The 10279-nt window shown below is 35.4% G+C and overlaps 2 protein-coding genes across 3 annotated transcripts in view; one reads left to right on the plus strand and one right to left on the minus strand.

Moving 5' to 3' along the window:
- Positions 1 to 466: 466 nt before the first annotated feature.
- AspRS-m (aspartyl-tRNA synthetase, mitochondrial) lies at positions 467 to 8523 on the plus strand. The gene is made up of 13 exons (XM_027378526.2): positions 467 to 729; positions 1607 to 1776; positions 1999 to 2097; positions 2260 to 2358; positions 2546 to 2629; positions 2775 to 2861; positions 3578 to 3754; positions 4689 to 4868; positions 5934 to 6041; positions 6351 to 6569; positions 6824 to 7039; positions 7206 to 7392; positions 8020 to 8523. Exons 1-13 carry the CDS (start codon positions 528 to 530, stop codon positions 8193 to 8195), a joined length of 2004 nt encoding a protein of 667 aa, XP_027234327.2. The 5' UTR covers positions 467 to 527; the 3' UTR covers positions 8196 to 8523.
- Positions 8524 to 9606: 1083 nt separating this feature from the next.
- Positions 9607 to 10279, minus strand: part of LOC113825692 (DNA translocase FtsK) — a 12253-nt gene continuing 11580 nt past the window's right edge. For both annotated transcript variants that reach the window (XM_070143459.1, XM_027378528.2), the window contains exon 4: positions 9607 to 10279. This exon is cut by the window's right edge and continues 1637 nt beyond it. In XM_070143459.1, coding sequence (XP_069999560.1) covers positions 10136 to 10279 — 144 coding nt within the window. In that variant the 3' untranslated portion in view covers positions 9607 to 10135.

The following is a 10279-nucleotide window of genomic DNA, read 5'->3' on the forward strand; positions in this document are numbered from 1 at the left end:
ATATATTGGCATGGGGAATTAGAGCAATTAATAGTCTTACTCAAAATCAGATTACATAGATTATATTATATAAGCAACGTAAATAAAAATATGATACAGTGATTTGAGAACTAAAGCTCTTCGTTACCTTCTTTGCCCTGCAAATTGTCCATAGCAAATGGTTACCTGTTAAGAGATACTGATAGTGGAAATTTAAAGTTGTTCGTTAGCACTACTTCGCTCTACCGTGTCCGTCGAAGCTCCTGTTCGCTATGAAATCTTATTATAAACAAGGTACTTTATCCCTATAACGCTCTTTTTACATTCCCTTCAACATGACTTCCTCATGGACGATACAAAAGTCTCCATAATAATATTCATAATGATTAAGAGAAACAAAAAGAAATACCTAAAGCTATTCGTTAGGGCCTATTCGCTATAAGGTGTTTTTTGACGTTTCTCTTCGCTATCGAGTCGCGACGTAAACAAACCTTCGGCGAGACACACGAAAACTCTTCCAGTGGCTGCTCCTCCAAGTTCTGCTCAAAATGGGCCTAGAAACTTGGGAAAAGCTGTTCAGAATGACGAATTCTCTGAGGAGACTCATGTATCGTGGGGACGTGGGCGGGTCGCTGTCTGCATTGCCCGTATTTCGCCGTTACAGTACTTATATGAGGAGAGATGTGGGAGTGGCTGTCGGGTTACACAAGAGGATTTGCACGACCGGGAAGTGTAGTAAAGTTTATTACAGTAAGATCCTGTTACCACCAGTTCTTGTATTTTGTAATAGTGAGGACATGTGATCAATTATTATCGTTAAGTCATGTCAATCTTTGCAATATCATAATATTCTTTTCGTAAATGAGATGTATTTGTGTCTGTCAAGTCTCGTGTTTTGAGACAATCATGTTTTATTGCAGGATAGTCATGTTTTTTAGACATGTGGTTTACCGTAATAAAGAGTTATGTGTGTTAGTAATTTAGAATATTAGGTTTTATTCCAATAAGGTAGTATATTCTAGATTCCATTTGTATCCAAAGTTTATAGAGATTGTATTAGAAATTGTTATTGCATTTTAGATATTGATGTTAGGTTAGGTTTAATTTTTCTTACAGAGATCTTGATATGGTAGTTACATTGGTAGTTCTTCACCATAATCTAGTGTGTTTTAGACAATGATAGTTACAGACCGCTGAAACGAGAATTATATAAGAATGATCAAGCAGTTTTGATTCAGACTTTTGTTACTATTGATAATTCTGAATAATTATCAATGCTGTATCATAGTTTATATATCAAAATATCTGTTCTCCATCTTGCAAAGACATAGTTATTTACATAATAATTTGAATTCCATCCTAATACCTAGATATGTGTTTACATTTCTCTCCTGTTTTCATTATATTTAGATGTACTATAGTTATGATTGTATTCTACTGTCACAGGTTGGCATTGTTTATTATTAACTGATCCATTTATGGTACAATAGAAATGAGAAAATAAGGAAAAAATTATGTATTTAATATTTTTAATATAGACGACATGATTTTTGTTCAGGAGGAACTAATGAAAAATATTAAGCATTTTTTTAATCCCTCTTTTTCACCAGAATCTTTTATGTTCTAGGTACTAAAAAGTTAGGATTCACCTTAAAGACCCATACCTGCGGAGAACTTTGTATAGCCAATGTAGGAGAAGAAGTAACTCTGCGTGGGTTTCTGCAATATCAACGTATGGGAAAATTTGCTGTGTTGCGTGATTATACTGGAAAGACTCAGGTCCTTGTTAGAGATGAGGTAAGTGCTGATTTACATAAGTGTACATTGAGTATAGTAAGATACATATACATATTTTGGTAAGAAATAGGATCTGTAATAAGAAGATGCTTAAATGTGAAAGATGAGAATACTGGAACATGTAAAAATATTGTGGGAAGAGATTAGTAATGATTTGCCAGTAGGAATTCAGTCTGGAAATTAATTGACGATTATATCTAAGTCAATGAATTTGCTTTGCAGGATGTCAAGTTTACAGAACTACTGAACGGCACAACATTTGAGTCTTACATAGAGGTTAAGGGCAGAGTCTGTAACAGACCAGAGGACCAAGTCAATAAAGTAAGCATCTTTAATGTCTTACAGAATTTTCCATAAGAAATAAAGATCTTTATTGCTTGTATTAATGTTGAATAATACACACAACATGCAGATGAATAATGTGATTGTATTGTAGCCACAGACCTGAGAACATCTAAATTTTAAAAGTTTTCTACTTCATAGAACATGCCAACAGGGGAGATCGAGGTTCTCGTAGATGATATAAAAGTTCTCAGTGCAGCACGTCAAAACCTTCCATATTTGATACGAGATTATAACAAGGTAAGGGAGGGTATTCATAATAAATCAGAGGTTTTATGTACTCTTTCTCTGACATTTTTTCTGATACTGAAAATATATTGATTTTTCTGTTAGCAAAATCAACAATTTCAAATCATATGATAGTATCATATGATTTTTAGGGTGTTCATTTATCCTAGAGATGTTGATACTGAATTGTACCTTTCAGCCCAAGGAGAATCTCAGACTGAAATACAGATATTTAGACTTGCGACATGCGGAAATGCAGAAAAACCTGAGAATGAGATCAAAGGTATCCTTTAATTATTATTGTTATTATCATCTTATTTTAATAACATCTGTATGTCTTGAAATATTTTATAATTTGTACATTGTAAAGGTTGTTTTACAATTTGAAATTTGTTTTACAGATTCATTTATTTCATAAATTTCAACAGGTAGCAAAGAAGATGAGGGATTACTTACAAGACCGGGAAAACTTTGTTGAGATGACTACACCTACTCTTTCTGTCAATACTCCAGGGGTAAGTAATGCCTCAGGTATACTTGTGTTTGTGTGAGCGTGCATGAGTGTGTGTGTGTGTGTGTGTGTGTGTGTGTGTGTGTGTGTGTGTGTGTGTGTGTGTGTGTGTGTGTGTGTGTGTGTGTGAGTGTGAGTGTGAGTGTGTGTATGTGTGTGAGTGTGTGTGGGTGCGTGTGTGCATGCAAGTGAGCAAGTGTGTGTGCGTGTGCATGTGCGTGTGCGTGTGTGTGTGTGTGTGTGTGCGTGTGCGTGTGTGTGAGAGTGAGTGAGTGAGTGTGTGTGTATGTGTGTGTGTGTGTGTGTGTGTGTGTGTGTGTGTGTGTGTGTGTGTGTGTGTGTGTGTGTGTGCATGTGTGTGTGTGTGTGTGTTTGTGTGTGTGAGTCAGTGAGTGTGTGTGTGTGTGAGTCAGTGTGTGTGTGTGTGTGTGAGTGAGTGTGTGTGTATGTGTGTGTGTGTGTGTGTGTGTGTGTGTGTGTGTGTGTGTGTGTGTGTGTGTGTGTGTGTGTGCATGTGTGTGTGTGTGTGTGTTTGTGTGTGTGAGTCAGTGAGTGTGTGTGTGTGTGTTTTTTGTTGTTGTTGTTGTTGTTGTTTGTATACAGTAGCAATCATAGTAAGGCTCTCCTTCTGGCTTATAAGAAGTTGGGTAGACAATTTTGAGAAAATACAGTTTCTGCAAGTCATCAACTCATTGAATGATAAACAGATCATCATTTCAGGGAGCACAAGAATTTATAGTGCCCACCAGACTGCCGGGCAGATTTTACTCTCTGGTCCAAAGTCCGCAGACGTACAAGCAGCTGGCAATGATCGGTGGGTTTGAGAGGTACTTCCAGTTTGCTGTCTGTTATAGGGATGAAGGTGCCAAGGCAGACAGACAGCCAGAATTCTTACAGGTAATATATAACTTCACGCAATATAGTTTAAAGTATTTCATAGTCCTACATAAGAAACAAATAGACAAGTCATAGGGCACCTATGACTTGTTATTGTTATTGTTATAGTTGATACTTACTTATATTGTTATTGACATGTATAGATATTATCTATATATTAAGGCAAGATCAAGTGTGAATTTTAAGAGGATTGTGAAAGACTAAGAAAGCTAGGTCATTCAGCATAAAATGCGCTCACTCAGATATAGCCTTGCGGATCTGTGTCAGTGTAAATACTGAACTATAGCATCATTATATTATTTAAGTGGTGGAAAATAAGCATGTTTCTTTATCCATTCCACCACGTGTTTATTCCAGGTGTATTTGATATGTTCTTGAACTAGAACAAAGCCTAAAGAATAAGCAGAAAGAAAGCATCACTGACATGATCAAAGTACTATCGAGAAGTACAAAGTTATAAGAAAATAATGGAGCGGTGACATTATGTTTTTCAAATTTCCCAGCGTTATGTAATGAGTTGGGAAGTAAGGACACAGAAATATACCCTTTTTTTGCTCTCTCTCTTTTTGTTTTGTTAAACCAATGACTGTTTCAAAAATGGCCCTGGTGTCTTAGAGTTAGTTTAGTTACACTGATACAGTTGGGAGTTCATTCTTGCTGAGATAAGGTATATCTGGTTTTTAGACAACTGCATAACAAACCCACAATGTATATTTGATATGCAAGATACTATTAAGTAATCATGCTTTGCAGAGGTTATCATAAAAAATGAGACACTTTCTAAGCACTTCTTCTAAGCAGACATTGTTAAAAAGATCTATTCAAAAATAATAAACAAATACTTAGGAAGATATGAAAAATGATATTCATAATAAAGTTCATAGTGCACTTCTGTGTGATTTTCCCCCGAACTTGGTTTCCCTCTCTGCTTCAGGTTGACCTCGAAATGGCAGACGTCACGATGGCGGAGATCCAGGAACTGATCGAGAACCTCTTAACTCACAGCTGGCCTGACGACTTGCCCAGTGTAAAGGCCCCATTTCCCAGCATGACCTATGAGGAAGCCATGACTACCTATGGGGTTGACAAGCCCGACACCAGATTTGGATGGAAGGTGAGAAGAGGTTGGCCCCCCTACTGTAAACAATTAATTGTGCGTCGTATTTGATGTAACTTTGTGGCTACCCGGTGAACTATCGTGGCAGTTGTGGGAAATTCAAGGGTGTGCTTTTAGTTCTGTGTAGATAAAAAGACATCGTCATTGTTGTATCTGTATTTATTAGCTGCTTTTAAAAGAGCAGAAATCAAATGATAATTACTTCTTCAGACTCTTGCGCTTTAATCCAGCTTCTTGTTTTTGTTGTTGATGATGATGATGATGATGATGATGATGATGATCCTCCTCTTCTTATTCTTCCTCTTCTTTTTATTATTTCTCTTTAATATTATTCCTTCATCTTAGTATCTTTCTTTTTCTCTTTATTATTATACATTCAAATTAGTATCTTTCTTTTTCTCTTTCTTCGTCTCCCTCTTCTTTTTCTTCGCCCCTTCCTCTTCTTTTTCTTCTTCTTCATCTCTTCCTCTTCCTCTTCCTTTTCTTCCTCTCCCTCCTTCTCTTCTTCTTCCTCTTCTCCCTCTTTTTTCTCTTCCTCTTATTCTTCTTCTTCCTCCTCTTCTTATTATTATTATTTTTATTTTTATTCCTCTTTCTCTTCATGTTCTTATTCTTTTTATTATTTCTCATTATTATTATTACTCCTTATTAGTATCTTCCTCTTTCTTCTTATTATTATTATTATTATTTCTCATTATTATTATTATTCCTTCTAATTAGTATCTTTCTCTTTCTCCTTCCTCTCCGTCTTCTCCTTCTCCTTCTCCTTCTTCTCCGTCTTCTCCTCCTCCTCCTTCTCCTTCTCCTTCTCCTTCTCCTTCTCCTTCTCCTTCTTCTCCCTCTTCCTCTTGCCCTCCTCTTCCTCCTTCTCTTTTACCATTAAATAGCAGTGAGATATTGCATAGTTGAAAGTTCAGTTAATACAATCTCAGTTTTACAGAAGTTTTGAGAAAATTTTGATGAATAATAATTTATTTCCTCTTTTAGTACAGTTCTTGGATGCTATACAAAGTCATAACAGATTATGGCTGAAATATTACTCCTGTATATTTTTTATTACAGTTACAAGACGTCACAGAAATTGTCAGAGGATGTGGGGCTCAAGTGCTTGAGTCTGCTGTTGCCTCTTCAGAGAGTTTTGCCCACTGCTTTGTCATTCCAGGTGGCCAGGCAAGTCATTCATGAGAGAAATTTTCGGTTTTACATTTACTTGTGAACTTTTAGCTCTTAAAGGGAAAGAGATAAAAAAAAATTAACAGAACAATTAAGATTCAACTCTTTTGTATTATTCAGGTCATAATCATATCATTTGGTTCAAATGGATTATGGAATTTTATTCATGGATATGAGGAGACTGATAGGTGGATATAGATATATAATGGTCAGGTGATACTGCAGAAAGGAAAGAAAATAAATGTAAAGACAGAAATAATGAATAATGTTCAGAATTATTCCACTTGACTAGAAATCACTTTACAGAAGTATATGACCAAAAAAATCATATCTTCTTGGGAGTCGCTTGCGGAGAAGGACTACCAACTCAAAGGACCATCTGTGTTCACTGTGAGGGACAACAAGCTCCTTCAGGGGCAACTTGCCAAGAAGATCAGTAACTCGAGTCAGAGCCAACTGGTAGAGAAAATTGGTGCTCGTGTGGGAGATGCTGTTGTCCTTGCGGTCGGTAGAATGTCATCTGTGGTGAGTGAATAGGGGGAATGTAGGAAGATTCAGTTATTTCTCATATATTGGTCTTTTAACCATGGGTTGTAGCTTTCTTTGTGAGATAATTTCCTAATAGCAAGCTTAATTCTTTTTAGGAAGTATTGAAACCATGGTGTTGGATTACTGTACATGAGCTCTTCCAATAGAGTAGGGAAAACCTGTGTTTGCTTTTTATAGAGTGTTTTTCTTCAAATTTTACAAATACACATAAGACTAACCTCTCCTTTCAGTTACCTCTGCTGGGGAAACTACGCCTGTTATCAGCAAACATGTTAGAAGAGGCTGGTGTTGTGGTGAGAGATCCTTCTGACTTCAAGTTCCTCTGGGTAGTTGACTTTCCCCTCTTTGAGATGGATGAAGACAGCGGAAAGCTAGTCTCAGTCCACCACCCGTTCACGCTGCCCAAAGATGAGGATGTTCATTACCTTCACACAGACCCAATAAAGGTCTGTTGCATTCTTTTCTTCAATGTTTGTGGCAATTTGAGGATGGATGAGAAAGGAACATCTTATAGGAAATGAGGAATATGTTGAACAGCAGAGACACAAAGAACATTTAGTAAGTGTAAGAAGATAATGATGATATAATGGAAATATTTTCTTTTCTTGACAGGCGAGATCTCAGCACTATGACCTTGTGTTGAATGGTTGTGAGATTGGTGGAGGGTCCATGAGAATCTACGAACCATCGATGCAACAGCACGTTTTAGAGAACATCTTGGGGATAGATGCCTCAAGTCTCGGCTTCTTTAACGAGGCTTTGCAATCAGGAGCTCCTCCTCATGGAGGCATTGCACTTGGTAGGATGATGCTTGAAAGATAGGAGTATTGTGTCAAAGCATGTTTCTAAACATTAAAAATGAGCTTTAAGTATTTTCAAATTTTAGTTCAGTTTTGGCATTATTGACTTTAGTATTGAAGCTGTGAAAGCATAAATTTTCAAAACATTCAAATCAGGTATACAATTACTGGAATTCAGGTAGGAATTCACAATCATCGCGGTCAGCTTTTCCGTAATAGCATTTCTGCCAATCTCTAAACATCAGATGATAAAGAAGAGAGATATAAATGATATTATTGGACCATACATTATCATAAACGAATGAATATTACAGTTACAGTGCATAGGATCAAAGTCTGGTGATTATAACTTAATAGCGTAGTGACATCACCATCCGTTGGTCGTCTTTTGTTTCCATTTCATAGATTAATGTCCATAGAATTCCAGCCATGTTCTCAAAGGTAACATACAAATACAGGAAATCAAATAGAACTAATTAATATAGGAAAGAATTTCTTGTAAAATTAATTTGATTTATTTTTTACAAGTATTAATGGCTTTCAAAATTAATTTGATTTATTTTTTTACAAGTATTAATGGCTTTCAATAGACCAAAATATTTGTGAACCATCTCATCTCTCCGCAGGCTTTGACCGACTCATCGCTGAGATGTGTGGAGCGAAGAGCATACGGGATGTGATCGCCTTCCCCAAGAGCATCGAAGGGAGATGCTACATGTCAGGGGCTCCAGGAAGTGTGACAGCACAGGAAATGGACCTCTACCACATTACGGTTAAGGAGGAAGATAACAAAAAATCGTGATAAAAAAAATTGCTCTTTTTTTTTTCTTTCTTTTTTTTTCCCTTTCCCTTAAGCATTTTTTAAAATATATTTTCTATTGAGTCAGTTCTGAAGATTTGGGTTTGTAAATAATTTCTTAAGTTATATAATATATAACTATTTGAAGTTACATATTTTATTAGTCAATCATATGTCTTATCTTGCAAATGTTTATCCATTCATTTTCTTGTAACTGAAATGTTCATCATAATTTAATTTTTTATCTTTTTCTCTAATTTTTTACTGAAAGTGGTTAAATACAGATGGCTATGTATTGTTGATTATTATGTAAATAAAGTGTACAGTTGTTTTTCATGTGTATCTCTTTTCTTCAAAATTTAGTGTACTTATTTCATTTTATTTGCAATAGATGAAATATATTGGATTCTTTCATATTGAAAACTGTCAATTTCTCTTTAGAATACCACATTTACACTAAAATTCAAATATATTTTTTTGCAAATTTCATTGTCTACTTAAAAATTCTTTGGTAAAATCAGTTGCGGTAATATCAGTTGCAGTTATGTTTTATGTACAGGCTACTCTTATCCCATTCAGCATCCATTCTTATCATGGTAAATTGTGGACCAAATGGCACCACATTGCACTATTCCTGCATTATCAGCATATTGGATGAAGATTGCTTATCTCCTCTAAAAGCGACAACAATCATACGGTTAAACCGAGGCATTGGCACCCAAAGTGAGGTTAAACCTTCACTTTTTAACAGTTTTTAAACTGATCACAAAATAAAAGTATTTAGGTGCCTAATACTGCTCTCAAAGGGGAAACTGCTTATGCACGTGGACAATACCGTTTATGTCCACTAGCCAAAAATTGTATTCTTGGGCAAATGAGACATCTTTGCTTGTTAACAGCTTGATGTCATGTTTTTAAACTTAGATAGATTGCCAAAATACAGTTCATATTATGATCTGAGTATATTCATATACTGTATTTTCATATATAAATATATAAAAATAAGATTTAGACATGAAATGTAGCCATGCAGATATATAATAATTTATCTTACTGAATCACTTTACTATAAACTATAAAAATCCTTCTTAAGAAGACAAATAGAAGTGTGCTTCAAATAACTACAAGAACATATTGCGTAACCATTGCATGTACACGCCCATCTGACAGCTGAAATTCCCCAGCATTAAAGGTTTTTTCATATGGATGCAATCTACATTCCATAGCTATACTGTGGAATTTCCTTTCAAGTTCACAGGATCCAAGTATGGATATTATATTTCACAAATATTCATAATGATTCTCTGATGAATTTGTGTTAGCAATGTCTCGAGAAAATCATTATGCTTCTTAATATCAACAAACAAGTGTGGCAGCATTTTAGGGGGAAAATGTATTTGAATTAAACACAACAGACTTAGGATATATTAAATACTCCAACAACATACACTTTAAAAAATAAATGATAAAACCATGGAAACACCAACATATAGACCCATAATAAAGTACAAACAATACTAACACAGTTCAGTTTTTTGCTGATGCATTAGTTCTTTAATCATTTTCATATTAAAACATAAATAACAACAACAAGTATTCTAAATCTGACATCACATATTACAACTGGGCAAGCACTCTATATCAGACATAATAAATAACAACTGTACAAGTACACTTTTCCAGAAAAAAAACATGCAATTTAATGGAGGAAGTATTAGAAAAGTGTCAAGTTTCTCCACCAGCTTTATCAATATTGTATACTGCCCAAAATGCAATTTAGATTTTGCAGTATATCAAATCACTATCTGTTGTATTTCTCAGAATCTACAGAAGAAGTTTTAAAGACAATCATAAGTCAACTATCCATCTAACAAAATATGATCAAGTGTAAGTACAAGGATAAGTATAGAAAATTGGTGTGGCTACCGGTTACTGAAAGGTTATTAGGTTCTATATACTGGTCCATACAATGTTTGCGGAGGTCTGTATTGTGGCTGCTGACTTCTATACACTGGTTGTTGGGGTCCATACACTGGTTGTTGGGGTCTATATACTGGTTGTTGGGGTCTATATACTGGTTGTTGGGG

This window comes from Penaeus vannamei, chromosome 30 (genome assembly GCF_042767895.1).
Source record: "Penaeus vannamei isolate JL-2024 chromosome 30, ASM4276789v1, whole genome shotgun sequence".
In the NCBI taxonomy this organism is placed as follows: domain Eukaryota; kingdom Metazoa; phylum Arthropoda; class Malacostraca; order Decapoda; family Penaeidae; genus Penaeus; species Penaeus vannamei.

What these genes read in the sequence shown, in the direction of transcription:
- AspRS-m (XM_027378526.2), top strand. Translation starts at nt 528, where the DNA reads ATGGGCCTAGAAACTTGGGAAAAGCTGTTCAGAATGACGAATTCTCTG. An exon ending in ACACCAGATTTGGATGGAAG is followed by an intron (nt 4,869 to 5,933) that starts GTGAGAAGAGGT and finishes TTTTTATTACAG; the next exon opens with TTACAAGACGTCACAGAAAT. An exon ending in TCGGTAGAATGTCATCTGTG is followed by an intron (nt 6,570 to 6,823) that starts GTGAGTGAATAG and finishes CTCTCCTTTCAG; the next exon opens with TTACCTCTGCTGGGGAAACT.